Source organism: Trichechus manatus, unplaced genomic scaffold (genome assembly GCF_000243295.1).
Source record: "Trichechus manatus latirostris isolate Lorelei unplaced genomic scaffold, TriManLat1.0 scaffold00130, whole genome shotgun sequence".
Classification (NCBI taxonomy): Eukaryota; Metazoa; Chordata; class Mammalia; order Sirenia; family Trichechidae; genus Trichechus; species Trichechus manatus.
This window is the reverse complement of record NW_004444066.1, coordinates 373,361-397,327: the sequence shown is the minus strand read 5'-3', so window position 1 is coordinate 397,327 and position 23,967 is coordinate 373,361. Positions and strand designations below refer to the sequence as shown.

The 23,967-nt window shown below is 36.1% G+C and overlaps 1 protein-coding gene across 6 annotated transcripts in view; it reads right to left on the bottom strand.

Annotated features, from left to right (window-relative positions):
- Positions 1–292: 292 nt before the first annotated feature.
- Positions 293–23,967, bottom strand: part of DCTN4 (dynactin subunit 4) — a 36,367-nt gene continuing 12,692 nt past the window's right edge. Inside the window, exons 4-15 of one of the 6 annotated variants that reach the window (XR_002825382.1) lie at positions 23,020–23,063; positions 20,451–20,558; positions 18,827–18,900; positions 18,493–18,605; positions 18,106–18,215; positions 11,915–11,988; positions 8,189–8,243; positions 7,027–7,134; positions 4,780–4,877; positions 4,507–4,621; positions 2,830–2,878; positions 1,928–2,055 (exon numbers count right to left, since the gene is read on the bottom strand). Coding sequence is in view for 4 of the 6 variants with exons in the window: in XM_023739139.1 (XP_023594907.1) it covers positions 1,842–2,055; positions 4,780–4,877; positions 7,027–7,134; positions 8,189–8,243; positions 11,915–11,988; positions 18,106–18,215; positions 18,493–18,605; positions 18,827–18,900; positions 20,451–20,558; positions 23,020–23,063 (998 nt within the window). In the remaining 2 variants the exon portion in view is untranslated. Of the gene's footprint in view, positions 837–1,295; positions 2,056–2,157; positions 2,879–2,909; positions 4,622–4,779; positions 4,878–7,026; positions 7,135–8,188; positions 8,244–11,914; positions 11,989–18,105; positions 18,216–18,492; positions 18,606–18,826; positions 18,901–20,450; positions 20,559–23,019; positions 23,064–23,967 lie in introns of those variants that run through there. The other 5 variants (XM_023739139.1, XM_023739142.1, XR_002825381.1 and 2 more) reach the window with 5 other exon arrangements.

Below are 23,967 nucleotides of genomic sequence, written 5' to 3'. Positions count from 1 at the left end.
CAGCTTTAAGCCATAAACACATGACATACAACTGTGTGTCTTCTATGCAAATGCGTAAACATGTGAAGCTATTCTCTACTCTGATGCCCATTTCCTACCCTGGCGATTATGGAGCAGTGGCTTTAGAGTAGGCTTTAATAAGTAGTGAAAAAAAAATTACATCGACACTCTGTGAGGTTACAAAAACTTACAACTCTTCCTATAGCCTGCAAATTAGTGATTATCCAATCCCTACCCCAACTCCTAAGAGGCTAAACCCTATTTATCATTGTCAGATTACAGATATGAATAATTTTTTCTTACACTGCAGCATATATATTACTCTGTAGGAATATTGTTTTATAATTGACTTGACCTTAAGAGTACAATTTAGTGTCTTTCAAAGGCTTCCTAGATATTTTTATCTTTCAAGGGGGAGCTGACAAGTTACTTTGTCCTGTCTGTAGTCTAGATTACAGTTTGTTTTTTTTAAACAAAAGACCTCAAATTAAAAACAAAACCAGGGTAAGCGGGAAATTTCTCTCCTCCAAATGTCTGTTGGCCACTTGCTAACAATACATTTACTGAAAATGTAGTGCAGCTGGTGGTATATTTTGTCAAGTCTCATTTTAGAAAACATCACAGGCATTAAGGTTAGCAACCCGACTCCAGGATATCAAGGGAAACACCATGTGTGCTGTTTGGCCAGCATTCTGGGCTATCTGCCGAACCAATTTTATGGTTTACAATCAAAATGATCTTGACACATCATATGATAAAAGTCATAACTTCAGGAAGGGGAAAAGGTTCTTTCTTCATATCCAGTTTTGGATTGAGATTGTAACTGTCAACTTCCCCTTCAAATCAATGGAGAGGGCATTAGTTCAGATGATGCCTAAAAAACCCCTAACCTTAAAAATGTCTTCTGCATTCTGGGAGTGAACTTGTTCACTCAAGTTTTCTTTGGACTCTTTCCAGGTCCCAAATACTCTGAATAATTTACGGAGTTAAAGAAGCAGAGTAGTAGGGGTTGGGAGTAAGACACACCAAGATTACCTCCCTGTGGCAGTATTATTCCCTGGATATTATGGCAACATTTAAATGAATAGAATTTGCCAGCCCCTTGACGTAACATGTAATTATCTGCTTCTCAAATTCTTCTTAAAAGACAAAGTTTCATATTCTACTGAGGAAAACATTTAAGAGCAATCAATAAATAAAAATGTCCTGTTCTGTTTTCATGAAGAGAGCAAATGAGAGCGCCTTAAGAATTTCACAGGTTGTTCCAATCATCACAAAGCTAAAGACAATGTGACAATTCTATTTTTTTTTTTTTTTTGGTCAAATGGCAATCTACAGCAAGATGGGAGCCATGATGGAAAGTGAAGGGACATGTTCAGACTGAGGATTTTATCTAATGCAATGCAAAAAGCAGCTGGTAGACTGAGACCAATGCTGGGCCATAATGGAGCAGGTCCACCTTTGGGTTATCACTTTAAGTTTCATCTGTGAGATCAAACTGGGAGACGTTACAGTCAGAGATCTCAGGTGGTAAATGTAACACCACTCCAAGGAACAGCTGTCTCCTTTTCTTGGGATGGATCTATGCTGTTGTTAGTCAACGTGCAGGGACTGGTGAGGGAGACACATGTTTACTGGTGTTACACAAGGGACAGCAAGAGGAACGGTAGTTTCCCTGTGTTCCTAATGCCTTGCCTATGCTCCCACTTGCCTACAAATAGGATTCAGTAGTGCATGAGTACATTGTTAATAAACAAGCCCTAACGGAGCAGTGGCTTTGATATTTTAACATGGGTTAGTGTAGACACTGTCCTTTGGGATCTGCCTACCAATGGAACCCTTTAAGGAAGAAGTGGGCCCAAGCTGAGTTCCACATGCTGAGTAAGCCAGATGACTTCTGTGCCCTGGTCACTTTCTTCGATAGGGCGGATAGGTGCTGCCAGGTTTTTAAAATCATGTTTCATCTTAAAGCACACGGTCACTTCGCCCTCCTCACGTTGTGGGGTAACTTTGATGAAAATTCCCACTTTGTTGGCCTTTCTGAAGGCTATAATGCTACAGGAGGAAATAAGTACAGCATTAGGTCACAAGACTGTCAAACCACTAAAACTTACATTTTATGGCACAACAGGAAATCTCTATGACAAGATCTGACCACCAACCCATTTATTGGCAATGAAGAGTTTCTTCTTCAGCAAAATGTCGATCTCTTAATTTTTTTTTTTAATATTACAAAAGTAAAATACACCCACAAAAAATTCAAGCAGGAAAAAGTTAAAGTCTTTCCCCTTATTCTCCCCTTCAATACACCATCTTCCCAGAAGAAAACTGTAAACAGTTTGGTTCTTACCCTACCAGATATTTTCTACGAACTTACACTTCTCTGATTTTTTAGAAAACACGAATGGGGCGTACCACTTCATAACTTTTTTTTCCACTTAATATAACACAACCATCTTTTCATGTTGTTATATATAGACCATCCTCATTCTTTTAATGATTACACAGTACTCTATCATATGTTTACCATAATTGGTATACACTGAAGTTGCCAATTTTTTCCTATTATAAACAATGCTGCTGTGAACATCCCTTGACACTGATCTTTGTGCACATGTGTTGGTAATATTTTTATTAGATATAGACTGAACTGTGGGAAGTTTTAAGAACTCAGAGCTTTAAGGGAATTTCTGAAATACAGTAAGTCAGTGTTTTCTGTAAATAACCTCTGTAAATTTTATGTATTTTAAGAATAGAAAAAAGTCTCTCCAGTTGCGGTTTCCATTTCAGGTTTTTCTCACAAGCACTTGAAGTTTATGCTTTAATCACCTGTTGTTGTTGTTAGGTGCTGTCAAGTTGGTGCCTCTTAATCACTTAGCTTCAATAAATAAAAGGGCAACAAAATAAGCAGAATTTGATTGACTATCCAAATGCTATTCAGTTACTCTAACAAAAGTCACTGGAATCAAACATTTGCATATTTATACAGTATTATGTAGTATTAATTTCCAGATACTTTAAAGTTCTGTAAAATACATTGTTGTAAAATATAATTAATTCTTCTACTAATCCATCATGTACCTGACTGGAATTTATGATATATCGGAATATCTTCCCAGAAGTTTACCTTGGCTTAACAAACTTGTATATCTAATTAATATAATTTAAGGACATACATGGGGTCACCATGAGTCAGCATCGACTTGACGGCAACTGATGGTGGTGAAATGACCCACAAAAAGCAAGGATTTCAGAGAATGTATTTTGTATTGTACTAACTAACCAAACCCTAGATTTATATCAAATTCATGTGAAAACAAATTCAAAGTTAAGAACAGTATAAAGTAAAATGTAAGCTGTTCTCTCTCACTCTTAATTTCCCAAGCAACCAGTAATACCTGGGGAGCTTTTTCAAAAAATTTAGATTTCTAGACCTGCTAAAAGAGAATCTCTGGGGATGGGATCTCGGACTCTAAAGAATAAAAACAAAACAAAGCACCTGCCCTGGTGCTTTCTCAAGTTAATCTAAGTTTGGTATCACTCTACTAATCTCACCTTCTCTTTATTTTTCCAACTCTCCCCAGGTTCTCTCTTTTCTCCAGCAGCTTGCTGAGGGAATTGTCAATCATTCTGCTAAAAACCCTTAAATGGTCTCTGTGCCTGTTTATTAAGCTAATGTCTTTTAACTCCAAATCCACCTTTCTAGACCCTGCTTTGTGACATAGAACTCTGCTAAACACATTTCTGCTTTGTGGGCTGGTTCCTGTCAAGATCTGTCAATAGCGGCTCTAACAGGAGACTGGAAGCCTGGAAGAAGTAAGGCCTTGCTCCTCTCTGTGAGCTTCCTGTTTGTTTGTAATTCCTACGCCCATCACTTCAGCAATATTTCCTCACCCCAGAAGTGGCAGTATCCATTTGCAGATTTCTAACTCTTGCATAATCAGCCTCACCATGCCACCCCTCCTCTGCCACCTTGAGATGCCAGTGCTCCCTCCACCATCCCCAGAGGTCTGAGTTTCAGCTCTAAGGGGCTCCTCCTTCAAGCTTCTGAATTTTAATAACTCTAACCATTTCCCTTTGTTCCCTCAGCATAGCGGTGGTAGCTGCTTCATAAAGTTGCTACCTCTGGGATACTCTAGAGTTCTCTCTTACCCTTTCAGTTACCCATTTAACATGTTTAACCTACTTAACAATCCTTTGTGTTAAATTTCCTCTGTTCAAATAATTGATGCAATTTATGTCTTTAGACTGAATCCTGACTGATATATTCCCTATTCAGGAAAAGGTTTGGTTTTTTTACTTCTCAGTTATTAGGTATGACAGAGTAAAATCTATTAATTACTCTAAGGGGGAGGGTGGGAACAAATCCAATGGTTAATCTACAGGGACAGAATATTATATCCTATATCATATCCACTAGAAATCAGGTACTTGAAAAACTTTCATTAACATGAAAAGATATAAAAATATTTAAGTGAAAAACAATGGCAAAAAAATTATATTTACAGAATGATCCCAAAGATGGAAGACATATCTGGAAGGACGAACACCAAAATGTTAATGGTGTTTACCTCTTCTGGTGTGATAATGGGTAATTTTTATTTTATTTTCTTCTTCATTGCTTCATAAATTTTCCACAGTATTTATTTTTTTAAAAAAGAAAGAAAAATCTATTTTAAAATAAGCCAGATAAAAAAACTGGGATACATAAGTGGGCATCCTACATCAGCCAATTGTGGTGTGCGTGTGAGGGGGGTGTATCACAAAAAGATCACTCACTCAGGGTCATCCTGAAAGTCCTGGGGTTCTGCCAACTCATCGTATTCTGCTGCTGCGTCCTTGCCCGCTAAAACGAGTTCTTTGGGAGGCACTACCACCTGGAGAGCAACAACAAAGAGGCCTGGCTCAGAAAGGGTCAATGCACAGTAGTATGTTCATTCAGTGCAATGCAGCAAAGCACCGAATCAATCTAGACACATACAGTGAAACCTGGGAGAGCCTGAACCTGACGGGACTGCCTTGGTTTTTCGAGGTCTTGCAAGTTTTCCACCTTTGACAGGGTGCAGTCTTACCATTTTTCCACACTCACTTTGGTGCAAAATATTTGAGTTTTCCTTTTCTGACAGTTTTTCTTTCTTTCTTTCCTTTCTGCCTTACACAGGTTCTGGCTTTTGCAGGCTTTACTGTATATGTAAACGGCAAGTTTCAGGAAACATACAGCATTATATTAATTACATGGTGTTTTAAAACAGTTTCAGAATATATACATTTCAAGTAAAAGCGTAAGAACAGAGAAACTCAAGGGAATGATAAAGTCAAATGAGTGGTTACTTCATTGTGGCTGCAATGATGAATTCAACTGGAAAAGATACACCGGGGCTGAACTGTCTTTTTAATGTTTTATTTCTTAAGGGGCGGGGAGGCAGTTACATGGGTGTTTGCTATATTAGTCTCTATGCTTTTTGGTATATCGGAAACATTTCATCATTTTTTAAAAAAAGAAAAACAAAAACATTGTTCCAACATTGGATATTTTCTGAAATGGGGATGCTGGGTATGTTTATGGTCACAGAAAACGGTTAAGGATTGTTCAGACTTAGGTTGTAACTAGGCCTCAACTTTGCTATGTTACAGACTGACAGCAATGTCAACCAAATTTGCAATTATGGCTACAAATATGGCAGGAGGAGGTGTAAAGAGAGAGAAAGACAGCAAATCTACAAGCTAGTTATAAGCAGCAGGCATTTATTTCTGTCTCTGTCCTTAGTGGAGGTGCTTATTAGTGTTATTAAAAAGAGGAGCAAAGGAGAGGTACAAATGTCGTCTCCTCTCTTTGGAAGTGATGCTAGTAAGTGAAATTGTTAAAAACTAGCAGAAGAAAAAGAAAAAGGGTGTGGGGAAATTCTATAATAATAAGTATTGATACAGGGGTCCTTTCTACTGTTGTTAGAATATCTGGCTGACTGCAGTTACAAGTATGAATGTAACGAGTACTATGCTGAATTAAGAATAAGGAATAGATGGTATGTAGAGAAACGTTCTTGATCTAAAATTTTAAGTACTAGATGAATCACTAAGAGACAAAATGTAGAAAGGCCACATTTTATCCATTTAACAAACACTTAGTGAGAGTCAAATTCACCCATTATAATATTTAGTTAAACCCCATTGCCGTCAAGTCAATTCCAACTCCGTGACCCTACAGGACAGAGTAGAACTGCCCCATAGGGTTTCCAAGGCTACAGATCTTTACAGAAGCAGACTACCACATCTTTCTTCCGCAGAGCCACTGGTGGATTTGAACCACTAACCTTCTGGTTAGCAGCTGAACCACCAGGGTTCCTTAATATTTAGTTAGTGCTATGTGTACTTTATATAAGCTGAGGGAATCTAGAAGAGGCATAGCAGCTTTTAAAAGGAGATGATATTTGATATGACTCTTGAAGAATGAGTATCTGTTAGATTAAAAGAAATGAGTGAGTGTATTAGGGGAGTGTGGATAGCAGGACACATTCTAGGTAAAATGAATAGCATATGCAACTCTCCAGACATGAAAGTTCATAACCCATTGATCTGCTTAGATCACAATCATTAATCTGTACTATTTGGAGAATGTAAATGTGGGGACTTGGGAGAAGATCATGCTGGAAGAACAGACAGAGGTGACGTCATTAGGGAGCTCTTACGCTAGGCCAAAGTTAGAGAGAAGCCAACAATTTTAGAAAGATCACCCTGGCAGCAATATGAAAAAATGGGCTGCACTGGAGGTAGGGAGTGGGCTAAAAACAGCAAGATCAGTTAGGAAGTGTTTGTCACAGTCCAGGTAAGATGTGATAAGAGTCTCAACTAGAGCAGATGGCAGTGTGTTTGGGGATAAAGTAAAAAACTTAGGAAATGGAATCAAAAGAACTTGATGACTACTTGGTTGTGGCGATGAACGACAGTGTACAGTCCTTTAAGACAGGTCAAACAAGGCCACTCCAGGCAAAGTTAGGTTCAGTCAGGATGAAGCAAAATATTTCTTACCTTAGCAGTGCTACTGATATTGTCAGGGTCCCCCTCCTCGCATTCCAACAGAGTCACGTGGGTGAGGTTCTCCACCGGATTTGTTAGAGTCAGGAGCACCTGGCTCTCCTGGGGAACAGGAAAAACATCTCTTAGACATGCTATATACTGCCACATAGATTTACTTTCTTAGTTGCTACATCAGATATTCCACAAAATCATCACTCTTTGATTACTCCTGAGCAATAACACCTACGATTTAGAGTTATACTATATATTCTTTGGAGTTGCTATTTCCTGAGGAAATAGGACTGATCCTATAGAAAGGGCCAATTACTAGGTCCAGAAATTCTCAGGAATGCATACTACTTGACGTTTAATAATTTACAACTCTTGCCCCACCCAGGTTGCCACTTAAGGCCTGAAAAGAAGGAAGTCCTCATAAATAGAATATGGGAGCCACAGGCTAGCCAGATGTACTAACATTAAAAAAAAAAAGGCACAAGATTGTAAAAGCCTTTTAACATTTCTTAAACTATGATAATCTGTACTTGTTTATACTCCCTTGAGATAAGCAACAAAATCTTTAAAATGAACAGGGACTACAGATAGAAATGTCTTCATGAACATCATGAAAGAAAAGAGCTAAAGAGGCTGTTACAGAATATTCTACAATTAAATGGGGTACATGTGGTGGCAAGGAGTGTAGATGAGGACCCCAAGGTAGAGAGGGGCACCAGCAAAGAAGAAATCTAGCTGATTTCTGTTATCACACACACATACATGCACACACACAGAGACAAACACACAGCCACAGCCACAGACACACACACAGACACACAGACACACACACGATGGTAAAGAATCCCTCCCCACCCCCAGCAGGAGAAAAGGAGCTAAAGATGCCTGTGGGGCCAACATCTTCTCCTTTCCTTTCCCCACCTATGATTCCACCTCTATAATATATGCACACTGCTCCTTATATATACATTCCAAAGATGCTGTTGTCAGGAATCCCAGTCTAAAGAAAAAGCTGCAGTCCCTTTATAATTCCAAAGTTTTTTTCTTTTCTATCCCTTGTTCATGCATCCCTGTGCCAAACACACACACAACCACCAACATACACACATTCATGCAGCTTTGATCAATTCTTTCTTTTTCTGTTAATAAGTAAGGTACTAACCTTCAGGTAGCGAAGGTTGGGAATTGACATGATTCTCACTTCTGGGATATAATTGCTATGCATGAATTAAAAATATACATTAATATTCACCAGAATTCCTTAAAATTATTATTTTTTTAGCTAGTGCAGCAAATAACATATTTCATGTTAATTAGAACATATTATGGAAAAAGAATTTTAAAGAATTAGACCATCACTGTGATAAGAAGCACTTAAGAAAGCACTTAAGACATGACATGAAACCAAACTGGTAATGAGTTCCATCTAAAATCTTATGTGTACTTCTAGTATACATCTCATATGTTTGTGTGTCATGGCAAATGTCTCCCTTATACATTTATTAAATATATTTTTTTGCGATCTTATTTTATTAATTCATTTGTGTAATTCTAAAGAGGTGACTGATTCTAAGATCCAAGGCTGATTTAATACTACATTTTAGGGGTGTTAACACTGCCACATACTTACCAAACACTTATACAGCACTTACTATGTGCCAGACACTGTTCTAAGCACTTTACAAATATTAACTCAAGTAATCTCCATTGTAACCTCTTGAGATAGGTATTATTATTATCCCCATTATACAAATGAAGAAACCAGACATAGGGAGGAAGAGTAACTTGCTGGTAAGTGGCAGAATCAAGACTCAAACCCAGGCAATATGACTCCAGGGTCCTTGCTTTTAACCACTATGCTATGCTGCCTCTCTAAACAGACAACAATATTGTACTTAAATGTGCATGTTCTAGACTCAAAACTGCCCAGGTTCAAATCCCAGCTTAGCCTTTATATACTATGTGATTTGGAGCAAGATATTAATTTCTTTGTGCCTTAGTTTTCTTAATCATAAAATGAAGACAATAATATCTATCTCTTGAGATTTTTGTAAAGAATAAATTGGATAACACATGCAAAAAGTGCTTAGAACAGTGCTTAAAACAAAAACACAGGAATTGAGTTGACAGTAATGGGTTTGGTTTATTATATATGACAAAATCTTACACTGCAGAAACAGAAAGTGAAAATAAAAAGTACATCTTAGAATCAAAGCAATAACGTATTTTAACTTCAGACCAGATGTTCTTCCTGCTAGGCATCAGTATTACCTGGATAACTTAATACAAATTCAAGGGCCCACTACCAAGGATTTGGATTCTGCGGATCTCAAATGTGGCCAGAGCATCTGTATTAAGATTCCCAGGCAATTCTGCCATGATGTATGAAAAGAGCACTTAAAAAAAAAAAAAAAAGCTGCCGTGTAAATAAATATAATAAAAAATTTGCCATTTCAATCATTTTTATATGTACTATTCAGTGACATTAATTACATTCACTATGTTGTACAACCATCACCACTGTCCATTTCAAAAAATTTTTTTCATCACCTTTCACCAAAATTCAGTATCCCTTAAGCAGTAACTCTTCATTTCCCCCTCCCACCACCTCGGTAACCACTAATAAACTTTCCTCTCTATGTATTTGCCTATTTTAGATATTTCATGTAAGTGGGAGCATACAGTATTTATCCCTTTGTGTCTGACTTCTTCTACTTAGCATAATCTTTTCAAAGTTTATCCATGTTGTAGCATGTATCAGGACTTAATTTCTCTTTATGGTTGAGTAATATTCCATTGTATGTATACACCACATTTTGTTTATCCATTTATCTCGATAGATACTTGTTTCTACCTTTTGGCTATTGTGAGTAATGCTGCAATAAACATTGGTGTACAAGTATCTGTTTGAGTCTCTGCTTTCAGTTCTTTTGGGCATATACCTAGGAGTGGAATTGCTGCGTCATACGGTAATGAGGAACCGCCAAACTTTCCCACAGCTGTATCATTTTACATTCCCACCAGCAATGGCTGAAGGTTCCAATTTCTTCACATCCTGGCAAACACTTGTTATTTTCTGCTCTTCTGATAATAGCCATTTTAGTGAACGTGAAGTGGTATCTCATTGTGGTTTTGATTTGTATTTCACTAATGACTAATGAGCATCTTTTCATGTGCTTGTTTGCCATTTGTATATCTTCTTTAGTGAAATGACTATTCATGTTCTTTGTCCATTTTTGTGACTGGGTTGTTTATCTTTTTATCGTTGAGGCTGTAGTAAAAAGAACATTTTTTTCCTCAAAGCAAATTTAAGAAATCAATATTAAAAGCACAGTCTGCCATTCGGAGTTTCTGTAACGAGTAAAATTCTTAAATTAAAAAAGAAGCTTGTAACAGACTTCATATGTGCCATTTTTGTCATTCTGTTCATTCCTAACCAGTCATGTACTAAATAAGAGTGGTTAGGAAAATGGAACATGTTTTATAGTGATTTACAGTACAAAACGTTTGTAAACATATTAGTTTGATTCTTCTCAACAGCCCTGAGAGGGAGGCATCACAGGGGTTACTCTCATCTCAGAGATGAGGGAACTAAAGTTGAGACTCACACAGTAAGTGACAGACTTCATACGTGGCCTTCTTAGCTCTTCCTAACTCACTAGCCCTTTTTGTCTGCCACTGACTTGTTCTTAACTGCTATATAATATTCTGTAGTGTGAGTGTAGATCAATTATTTCCCTGCTGATGGTTAATCAGCTTGACACAAAAATTATTTCCAGCTCTTTGCCACTAAAATGTTGCAATACACATCTTTGTAAATATGCCCTTATATACTGGTGCTTTTGTTTCTATAGAACAGATTTCTGAGATAGTATTGCTGGTTAAATTCTATGTAATTTCTCTTGACATTCCCAGATCACTCTCCACATCAGGCTGTAGCAATTCACAATCCTACCAACAATGTGCAAACATAGGTTTCCCCACATCCTTGCTAGCACTAGATACTATTTATTTTTTGAACTTTTACTCTCAAGCCTCAGCATTTTTCCATATAGTTGTTAGCCATTTCAATTTCCTCTTCTGTAAGCTGCTTGTTCAAATCCTTTGCCCCACCTTCTCCCTCCTTTTTTATCTTTCCAATTTGTAGAACTGTATGCCAGGGACATTGAAATTTTTATACGTCATGAGTGGCAAATATTTTTTACTGCTCCACTGCCCGTCTCATGACTTTGCTGTTTATTTTGTCTCTTACAACTCATGTTTCATTTTGCTGAGGTCAAATCTGTCTGTCTTCCTTAGTGGCTTCTGTGTTTCCTGCCTTGCTTAGGAAGGGCTCTCTCACCCCAAAATAAAGACAAACATTTCCCTAATTTAAAAAAAAAAATTTTTTACTTGGATAAGTGATTTTTATATACGAAATTCCCTTTGACTGGTAAGTCCTAGTAAGTCGACACTAACCTAAATCACTTTTTTCCAATTCAGTGAAGTATATCAGAACACCAGTAAATAAAACAACTATATAGGGATACTATTCAATCTGTTATACTTTACTATTTTTACTTTACTTTTAAAAGATCATTCCCGAACTTAGGTATTTTATCCTTTGCAATGAATGACAAGTGACTCTCTACCCAATAATCAACAGAGCACACTCCTATGACCACTGTGTCCCTGATACAAACACCTTTGACTCTAAGTCTGAAGATTTATCTTAAACTTCACGGTATGTAACTAAATTCAAAACAGAAACACAACAGCAAGAAGACTATTCTGATGTATTTCTTTTCTTTTTTTAAGCCAAGAGTAAACACATTTCACATTGAGAAACCAAACCAAACAAAAGCAAAATATAAACAATAATTTTAAAAACCAAGCCCAAAATACTCACACAGCAACCAGTTGGATTTTGAATTTGATAGATGTTGGATTAAATTCTGGCTTGCTCAAATTATGTTCACATTTCTAAAAAGAAAAAAATATAATATGTATTGGTGGGAAAACAAGAATGCATTTTGCTGATTGATAGAGCTGTAAATCCAGACGGATAACACTAGTGTTTTGTTTTCTTCTATTCTGCTACAAGACCACACGTTGTAAAATAGAGTGTATGCCACTGATAACCAAAATTTACAAAAGGTGTTGTTTCGGGGTTTTGAATATAAGTGATCACACTATCAAATATTATACCGTTATGGTGTTCAAAAAAATACTGAAATAATAATAGTTAACACATACTTACTATATGTGCTCAACAATGTACTCAGTGTCTGAACTGGACTTAAACATCACACTGCTCTTATGAGGTAGGTGTAGGTACTATAACTTTTACAGATCATGCAAGTGGGGCACAGGAAGGGTACATAACGTGTGCAACTTCACAGAACCAGTAAGAATTGGAGCCGGGACTTGAATTCAAGTCATGAGACTCCAGATCCCATGTTTAAAAATACAGTTAACAATCATTTACTTACCTTCTAGAATGGGTACAATGTATACCTGGTTAAAAAAAAAATTAACATACAAAAAAGGCATACAGTATGAAGAGTCCCCATTACCTGTCTCCTTATTTCCCTCCCCAGAGCTAGCCATTTTCTCATGTGTTCTCTCACAGCCTATGCACATAAAAGTATACACATACATCATCTCTCTTTTTTCACAATAACATAATACGGGGCATTTCATATACAATGTTCTGCCATTTGTGTTTTTCACTCAATCTATCTTGGAATTAATTCCATAGCAGCAAACAGAAGTGCTCTTGTATCCCACTACAAGGATTTCATAATTATTTAATCAGGCCCCAATTGATGGCCATTTGGAGTGTTCCATTATTTTCCTATTACAAATAATATAGCAATGAACATTTTTATACACGAATCACTTCTCACATGTGTAAATATATTTGTAGAATAACTTTTCCAGAAGGGATCAAAGGGTGCATGCATTTTTTATTTTAATAGATATTGTCAAATTGCTAACGTTTGCCAACCTTATGATTATGAAATGGTATCTCACTGTAGTTTCAATGTATACTACCCTGATTACTATATATAAGGCAGGGTATCTTTTCATATTTATTGGCTATTTGAATATCCTCTGCCATGGTTTGTATGTTACTATCTACTGGGTTATCTTTTCCTTATTGATTTGCTAAGTTCTTTACGTATTATGGATACTAATCCTTGGTTAATCAAATACCTTTCAGATTACTTTTTCATTATGTGTGGCCTATTTTTTCATTTCTTCATGGATTTTCTTTGGGCTGAGGTCCAGGTTTTATTTTTAATGTAGTCAAATATTTATTTTTTCTCTTATAGTTTGTGCTTATTTGTCTTATTAATGGAACATTCCCCTATCTACAAGTCATAAAGATATTCTCCTACATTTCCTTCTATCCTAGAAGTTCTGTTCTTCATATTGCTCTTTAAGTCTTCAAAGTATCTGAAATTGATTTTCTGGTAAGGTATGAGGTAGGAACTCAGTCTGATTTTTTTCCATAATCATTTGATCTAGCAAAATTTAATAAACTACTCTTTCTCCAATGATTTGCAATGCCTTTTTTTTTAGTAAGTATCAAGTTTCTCATATGCATGGGCCTGTTTCTGCTGTATTTACTCTGTTCCAATAGTCTATGAGTGGTGTAACATGATACCAATACCACAATGTCTTAATTACTGTGAAAATCATGAATGTTGAATTTTACCAAATACTTGACAAAATTTTATCAAATATATCTATTGATATGATGATATTATGTCCCTGACAGATTTTTAGTATCAAAATTAGCCTGGCCTCATAAAAAACATGGGGGATAGTCCTTCTTTTTGTTTTCTGGAAAAGCTTGTGAATGAGTTCCTTATGTTTGAAAATCTGCCAGTGAAACCATCTGGATCTGGTGTTTTCTTTCAGGAAGACTTCAATTATAAATTTAACTTCTTTAATATTTATACAGGACTATTCAGATTTTTAAATTTCTATCAATTTTGGTTTTACTTTTCTCAGAATTTGTCATTTTCCTTTAAATTTCCAAATTTTATTGACATAAAGTTGTTTGCAATGTCCTGTTATCTTTTATTTTTGTAGTGAAATCCTTTTCTCATTCTTGACATTGGTAATTTAAGCCTTTTTTTCCTCTAAAATGTCTTGGTAGAGGCCTATCATTTTTATTCTTTTTCAAAATCTAACTTTTGGCTTTGTTAATTTTGTTTGTTGTTTATTTCATTAATTTTTGTTCTGAATTTTATTATTTCCCTCCTTTTATTTTCTTTTACAACCCTGAAGATCCTATGGCGCAATTCTACTCTGCACAGATGGGGTCAACAAGAGTCGGAATCAACTCAACGGCAACTAACAACAACTTTTAGAGCTTGATTTTTTTCCCAACCTCTTATGAAAATTTTCAGAAGAATGGTACAATAAATACCCATTCATCTAGTCAACTACTGTCAACATCTTGCCTTATTTGCTTTATCTAAGTATCTGCTTATATATTTTTTTCCATCTGGATGTAAACTATAGACATCATGACACTTTCATCCTAAATGCTGAAGTCTGCATTTCCTAAAAATAAGAACATTTCTTCTATATAACCTTAATATTACTGTCACACCTGAGAAAATTAACAATTCCTGGATACATCAAATAGTCTGTACTAAAATTTCCCCAACAATCTCATTTGTGGCTTTTCCCCACCAAAATCAGGATCCAATTGATGTTCACCAATAACATCAGGTTATTTCTCTTTAGTCTTCTTAAAAATAAAATAGCCAAAACCAAAACCAAACCTGTTGCCGTCAAGTCAATTCCAACTCATAACGACCCTATAGGACAGAGCAGAACTGCCTTGTAGGGTTTCCAAGGAACGGCTGGCGGATTCAAACTGCTGACCTTTTGGTTAGCACCCACTCTCTTAACCACTGTGCCACCGGGGCTCCAAAATTAAAATAGTACTCTTAAAATACTCCTTATTAAGGATGTACATTCAGTGTATTGTTTTCAAACTCACTTAAAGTAATTCTTCTCCTGTGAAGCTGAAAATCAGTTAAGTTCACTACTTTCAATTTCAGTGTTTGGTTTTTAATTATTTGTTTTTATTTTTTGAATGTAAAATATTTGCACGATTCACAAATCAAGATTACATAAAAAGTATACCTAGAGAAGTCCTGCTTCAATCCCTATCTTTTCACCCCAGAGGTAACCTATACTTTAACTTTCTGGTTCGTTCTTTCAGTGTTTCTTTTTGTAAGAATAAATGAATAGACACACATAAACATATCTATTTTCTCTTTTTGTGTGTTTACATATATATATATATTCATTCTTATTTTTCATCCTTTTTTAAACAAAAAGTAGCATACCATATACACTGCCACACACCCTTGTTTTTTGCATTTCAAAATATATCCCAAATTACTACACTCTTTTTTAATATATTTATAGTACTCACTGTGTGGAAATACCATAATCTGCATTTTTTTTTTTTTTTTTTTTGTATTTGTGGAGGTGTAACTTCAGGGTAGACTACAATAAGTGAGGCTGATGGGTCAAAAGGTAAGTGCTTATTTAGTTTTGGAAAATATTAGTGTATTATATAACTGACATTAATATTTGTATGTTTCACTTACATTTTAATATTTACTATTAATTTTTTGAAAGAATCAACTTTTGATTTTGCTGATATATTGGTTCTTACTTCATTAATACCTACGCTTCTTTTTAGTTTCTTTGGACTTAATTTGCTGTTCTTTTTCTAACCTCTTGAAATGAATAACCTTTACAATCTTTTAACTTACCTTATTTTCTAATACATGCATCTAAGTGTGGCCTTAGTTGCATCCTACAAGTTTAGCTATGTAGGAATTACTTATTTCTAACTTAATTGCATTGTGATCAAGTAATACACTCTAACAATTTCATCTTTTGAAGAATGCTGAGACTTGCTTTATAACCCAGTGTACAGTGAATTTTTATCGTGTTCTGTGTGTGCTTGAAAGAATGTGTACTCTGCAGATGTTGGGTATAGTGTTTAAGTATGCCCGCTAGGTCAAGTTTACTAGTTCAAATGTTCTCTATCTTTATTGACTTTCATCTGTTTGTTCCCTCAGTTACTGAGAGAAGTATGTTAAAATTTCCCACAATGATTTATATGTTTCTCCATGCAATTTTCTTAAATTTTGCTTTATATATTTTGAGTCTATGTTATTAGGAATACACAAATTTAGAACTGTTATATCCTCCTTGTGAATGGAATCTTTTCCGTTATGAAGTATCTCTTTTTAAAATTGGTATTTGCACATCTTTTTCCATCTATTTTTTACTTTCAATCTTTGATTCTCCTGTTTGTGTTTCTTATAATCAGTATATAGATAAGTTGGCGCATTTTGTTTTCTTGATCTAAGAATTTTTTATCTTTCAACAGAACTATTCAGTTCATTGGAATTAATGTAAATACTGACATATGTGGCTTTAAATCATCTTACTATATGCTTTCTATTTTCCTTTACCCCTTCTTTTCCTTTCTTTTAAAAAGTTACTCAATATAGAAAATTGCTAACATATACACAAATACAGAATAGTATTATAACCCCCAGATACCTAGCTTCAACAATCAGCAACTCATGGCCAATCCTGTGTCATCTATACTCTCATCCACTCTCCCTCCATGATTATCCTGAAACAAATCCCAGACATCATGTCATTTCATCCATAAATATTTTGATATATATTTCTAAAAGATAGATATTAAAAAAAACACTACTTTATCACACACAAAAAAACCCCAAATTCTTTAGTAGAATAAAAAATCTAACTAGTGTTTAAATTTCCCCAAAGGTTTCATAAATTTTTCCTTATTTCCTTCACACTGTTTGGTTGATATGCCTCTTTAGTCTCTCTTAATCTAGAGCTTTGTTATCTGATACAGCAGCCACTAGCTACATATGGCTACTTAAAATTTAAAAAAATTAAAGATTTAGTACTTCAGTTGCACTAATCACATTTCAAGTGCTCAATAGCCACATGGTACAAGTGACTACCATGTTTGACATTTCCATCATCACAGAAAGTTCTATTGGATAGTACTGATCTAAAGGTTTCCTGTCCATCTGCTCTTTTGTTTTGTTTGTTCTGTAGACTCCCAGAGCCTGGATTTTGCTGATTTTTCTTCTTTTAATTATTTTTTATTATTCCTTTTTATTTCCTCTCTGCTAGCCTAAAAGCTATACAGTTTTTCACTATTCTTTTAGTGGTTAGCACTATGTGCTTGGGTGAGTTACTTAATCTTCAGATGCCTTGGTTTCCATATCTGTAAAATAGGGAAAATAATAATACCTACTTCGTACATTCTGATACATGCTACGACAAGGATGAGCCTTGAAAACATGCTAAGTGAAATAAGTTAGACACAAAAGGACAAATATTGTATGATCCCACTTATATGGAAAATCTAGAATAGACAAATGTATAGAAACCAGTTTATTAATGGTTACTAGGGGTAGGAAAGGAGACCTGGTGGCGCAGTGGGTAAAGCATTCAACTGCAAAGTTGGCAGTTCGAACCTACCAGCCATTCCATGGGAGAAAGATGTGGCAGTCTGCTTCCGTAAAGATTACAGTCTTGGAAACCCTATGGGGCAGTTCTACTCTGTCCTATAGGGTTGTTATGACTTGGTTTGACTCGATGGCAATGGGCTTGGTTTTAATGGGTTTGCTTTTAAGGGACACTGAGTTTCTGTTAAGGGAATGACAAAATTTGGAGACAGACAGTGGTCATGGTTGCACAACATGGTAAATGTAATTAATGTCACTGAATTGTACACATAAAATATGTTGAAATGGCAAATGTTGTGTTATATATAATTTTACCATAATAATAAAAAAAATAATTCCTACCTCATAACCTTGGGGAGTTAATATATCGAAAGTATTTTAAACAGTGCCGGACACCTTGTACATTCTCTGTGTTTTCTATTTTTATTCACTACATTCCAGAAGTTTTGCTACTGATCAAAAACTAATCATGTTTACTTTATTTCTGCTTTTCTCTTGGACAAATGGTCACTCTGCAGAATGGAACACTTACCCGGCAGCGTAGGGACCGTTTTATCAGAAGGTGCTTGTGGCGAGGATAGAGCTGTGAGGCACAGACTGGCTGGAAGTCTGGCTGTAAGAGGCGCTGATGAAGGGTAGTCACTAGCACAAAGGAAGAAGCCAGGCTTAACTTATGGGGACTTGCTCAAAATCAGACTTCCATGAAGCAGTGCTGCCTTTGTGAATAGTGTTCTTCAAAAAAACTACCACAGAAATTTGATAGGTATTTAAAGTTCTTCAAACAATATCTATTTTATATTCTACAGGATCATTTTACTACTAACAACTATGCCATTAATAATCTTCAGGCAACAAGGCATATAGTAACAAAAGAAGATTTAAAACAATTAGAAAGAAGTAGAATATTGTATAAAATTACCCTCTGTTAAATTTACTGGTCTTGTATAATAGTCTTCTGGTAGGGGTTCCACTTCATCTACAGCCTGAGCTGGCTCAATCTTTATCTCTTTCTGGTCCTCTCCTTCTTTAAGGCTAAAAGATAAAAAGCAGTGATTTCTCAAGGGTCTACCTGACTATCCTCAAAGTCCGTGATATCGATAATTGAAGTATTGTATAGAATGTATTTTCTGTTTAGGTCACATCCTACATTCCAGTTAATCTTTTCTAAGTATTAGAATCTTCTTCCCCTTTGAACTCTTATTTTTTTTATGTATCTGCTTTTCTCCTCAAAGCCATTTAATGTCCAAACTTACGAAAGTCCAGCAAGGGTACTGATGGATGCACCAGCTCGTGGTCGCTGAAGCCTGGTTCCAAGACCATATTTGTCCTAAGGAGAGTTCAGAAATTCCTATTAGAAATTCCATACTTACACATCCTATTTATTAAAAAAAAGAACTTTGGGAGGGACAGCATGAGAAGCTCAGGGAAGTAAGCAAAAAAAAAAAAAAAAAGCTAAGTTAAAAGCTTTTAAGTAGAATAATATGTAGCCCCAAATCATTATCCTATTCTTCAAATAATAATAAAAGCACCAATCATGGAAATTGGAGACTGAGACTAGCATCAAAACACCTAAGCTATGGCTCAGGCCAGAACTATGTGGAGTGTCTAAGGCACACAGCAAACGTCTTCCTAGAACACCTGTTACCATCTGCTAGCTTCCTCAGGGTCAGCAAGAATCATAAAAGAGAACTTACCACTACATGAATAGTATGTTGCTGTGGAGAGCCCCAAAATAGCAGCAGGTTGCAACAGAGACAAAAAAGTGCAGCATAAGATAGAAGCAAACTCATACAGCAGGCAGGTTACATGGGAAAGTGGGAGAATAATGCATTTAATTTAAATTCCTCTCCTAAATATATACCAGTACATATGCTGATTATACCACTGGAAAAATTCAGTAAGACTTCATTAAAGTCTTTGACAAACGTAGGTGCTCTGCAAGTTTTAATGTTTTATCAAATTCTAAAACTAAATATTTTTATATGGACCTTACCAAATCTTTGGGTTTCAAATAGCTTAACCAATTCTCATGTGGAAGCTGTGCAAGAAGCTACTTAACCTTCCCAGGTCTCATTTCTCAAGTGTGAAACAGGGATACATCCTAAGGGATTGTTGTGAGGATGAAACAAAGTATGTGTAAAGTACTTAGCACAGTGCTTGGTGCATTGTTAGCATTCAAAAAATGTTATTTATTAAATGTCAACTTGCTTGGCCCCAAGCAGGTACACAGAGAACAAATTTGTTCTGTTACAGCAAATAAAACCCAGGGACAATAGCAAAAGCTCCTAATTTCCTGCTTTAGACTGGTAACATGTAACCTAGTAAAGAATGACTTCCATACATAATGCCTATAAAAAACTCCACTTGCATATATTACTATTTAACCACACAAACGCACTGTGTGAAAGTCAGTGTTTCTTCAATCAGTAATACGGAAAGGGGCCAAAAAATTACAACTGGGGTTGGAAAACCACCACTACCAGGAAGTCACAGGTGGACTACACGGGCCGTATGAATAAAATCTACCACTGGCCACTGGTCCCCCTTCTTCTCTGACTTCCAGTAATACTCAAAATCTATGAATAGGTGAGTTTTATGGTGCCTATGAGATTAAACAGTAGCTTCTTTGGATAATCAGAAGAGAAAGGGGAGTGATGGAGAAATAAACACAACTGTCCTGATAACTCAGTCACAGAAATAAGGACACAGCAAAAGCACAACTGCTGGACTTAAAACATCTGTAATTTGAGGAACCTCTCTCTGTTATACACCATTCAGAAATCTAAGCACAAGGATCACTTTCTGAAATGGTCACTATTCTCATGCCACAGAGGTAGATCAATGAACCGTGAAGTCCTTTTTGTACCAAACCCTCACCGAAAAAGCCAGAGGCATATAGTTTCGGCGTCGTGCCAGTTTCTTGCGATCTCGCTCAACTTTCTCTTTCTGAGCAAGCTGCTGGTAATATTCAATCAGTTTGTTCATCTGTAAGAAATGAAAGACTCAGTATTTGTGTCATGAAAAACCTAATGGGAAACATACAAAATTCAACAACTACACTACTGAGGCATATAATAAATAGAGAAGACAAAATTGTTAAGGTGGGCAAGTCTGTCCTTTTTCTTCAAGGAGATTTCTCTTCATTACATGATCTGCTTTCAGAATTGAAATGGAACCTCCAAGTTTAACAAGAATAGGAAATGGGAAATGAAAAGGCTTGGAAATGTCATACTCTCTTTTCACTGCTCTTTTACTTCATTACCTATTTCCCCATTACTTATTGCTCCTATTGTTTCTCCACTGCCAGAGGACCATTTATCTCTAAGACTGTGACATTTCACACTTTTTCATATTTTTAAAAATCTGTGTATATATAGCTTTGATATGTATAAAAAATACAGGGCTTTTCAATTTTTTTATATACAAGGGATGAAGTTATTTTATAAGTTCCTTTTTAAGTATTCATAAACTTTCCATCCAGTGCAAATACATCAAATGCTTTCCATACAGTACAGACACACCTCACTCTTTTTAAAGGCTGTACCTTATTCCCTAGTATGATGTCCTACAAGATATTCAACAATTTCCCATAATACCTCATAAATGATCTCATGGTAGCCACTCTTGTCCTCTCAATTCAGGAGCGATTATTTTTTACAAGTCTGATCCTATCATCTTCCTGCTTAAAAACATTTAAAGGCTTCCCAAACTCCTTAACTTGGTCTGCATGGTCTTGCTTTGTCTGACCCCAAATACCACTCTCCCTCCGCTAACACTGTTCTCCACTCTAGTCACACTCATCTTTTGGTTCTTGCCTAGAGCTTGCTTTGCTTCTTCTAATTCTTTCCACGTGCCGTTCCTTCCACCTTGAGAGCTTTTTCCTCCATGCCTGTCACCCTCAGATCTCAGTGCAATCCTCGGTTGTAGATCTAACAAGTTGACATTTCCCCTAATAAGTGTTTACATGGCACAATTTATTTCTCCTACACATTACTTGAATCAATTCGATAGCAGCTAACAACAATAGCACATCGCTTTATCACAGGTTTTCTCTATCTGTGGATTATTTATTGATTTTTGTTTTCCCAATAGACTTAGGCTCTATAAAGGCAGTGACCATGTATCCCTACCGTTTAACACAGTCTCTAGCACATTGTAAGTTTTCAATAAATGTGATGTAGATACTGCCAAGAGGTCAAGAAATCTGTACCAATTTACACTAATACAACAATAGAATATGTGAGAAAGACCCATTTTCCCACATTCTCTTTCTGGATATTTTTCAGCATTTCTAATTTTTGCTGATCTCAAAGGTGAATAATTGTAAATTATTGTTTAATTTGCACTTTGACTGACTGTACATAGTTCATTCCTATAGCAGTTCATCATCTTTCTCATATTCTAGCTCCAGGAGTAAAAAAATCAGCTCTAATACCTACTGCACAGAATATTTCACTATGAACTATTAAAGGATGTTGCCTTAGTTATCCAGTGCTGCTGTAACAGAAACACAAGTGGATAGCTTTAACAAACAGAAGTTTATTTTCTCCCAGTCTAGCAGGCTAGAAGTCCATTCAAGACATCAGCTCCAGGGGAAGGCTTTCTCTGTTGGCTCTGGAGGGAGGTCCTTCTCATCAATCTTCCCCTGGACTAGGAGCTTCTCTGCACAGGAACCCCAGGTCCAAAGGACATGCTCTGCTCCAGGCACTGCTTTCTTGGTGGTATGAGGTCCCTCACTCTCTGCTTGCTTCCCTTTCATCTCTTGTAAGATAAAAGGTGGTTCAGCCACACCCCAGGGAAACTCCCTTTACACTGGATCAGGGACATGACCTGAGCAAGGGTGTTACATCCCATCCTATTCCTCTCTAGCATAATCTAATCTTGCCTCATTAGCCACAGGCAGAGATTAGGTTTTTACAACACACAGGAAAATTATATTAATCACAAAATGGAGGACAACCACACAATACTGGGAATCATGGCCCAGCCAAATTGATATGTATTTTTGGGGGACACAATTCAATCCATGACAGATGTTCAAGTCATGCTCCTATAAGCAACCACTACTGAGTCCCTGGGCCTCTAAACTGGAAACACCAGGAGTTAAAGTAACTACATGTTAATGATATTTCCAAGAGAATTTCAGAACAAATGAAGCCTTAACTCAGTTGGTGGGTACATGCAGAAAAATAAAAAACATAACTTGTTTCCTTGTTCTGATTCACAACTCAAGTACAGAACTAAAACCACACCTAATTTCTCTCCAACTTAAGTCAGGCTGGAAAAAACTGCCACTTAATGAGAGGCACTTACTATGCATAGTAAATAACAAAACTCACATCATGGGCTTCTAAGCATGGGTCATATGCACTAACAAAATAGAAGACATTCAACCTTTTCCCCCATTTTTTCTTATTTCCTTTCTCTCTGATGACCCTTTACTTACCCTTTGTGTATGAGGATTTTCAGGTTCCTGCCAACCGCCACTAGCTGCAAAACAAGGAAACATTAAACAAGACTTTCACATTTGATTTTCTTTTCATAAAACCAAGTCTTCTGCAGGCCACAGAATGAAACTCAAAAACATAAAATGACAGAACTTCCAAGAAACAATCTTAGAAATTATATAGATAACAGTACACAGGTTAAAAAATAATTATTATACGCACACGTACACACATATATATAAAATGATGATCATCACCACCACCACCACAACTAATGCATGTATAGATAGCTTTTGTGTCAGGCACTTTAAACGCATTACATTTTTACTCTCATAATAATACTCTGAGGTAAGGACTCTCTATTATTAGCCTCATTTTATAGATGAGGAAACTGAGGCTCAAAGAGGTTAAATAACTTGCCCAAAGTCATGCAGACAGTAAGTCACAGAGCCAGGATTCATCTGGAGTCTGACTCCAGAGACCCTGCTCTTATCCACACACACACACACAACACTGCAATTTCTATGACCTTGGCGTAGAGAATAATTTCTTACATAAGAAACAAACAGCACAAATCATAAAGGAAAAGATTATTCAAGAAAGTGGAAAGTAAAACCATATTTAATAGTTTCGACAAATGGTGCTGGAAGAATTGGATATCCATATGCAAAGATAAGAACCTCGACCCGCACTTTACAACATATACAGAACTTAACCTGAAATAGATCACAGACTTCAGTGTAAAAGTTAAAACTATAACATTTCTAGAAAAAAATTAGGTGAAAATCTTAATGATCTTGAGTTAGGGTAAAATGTCTTCAGGAGGACACAAAAAGCACAAACGATCAAAAAATGATAAGTTAGATTTCCTTGAAATTAGACACTTGTGCTTTTTAAAAGACGCTGTTGAGAAAATAAAGAGATAAACCACAGACTAGAAGAAAATA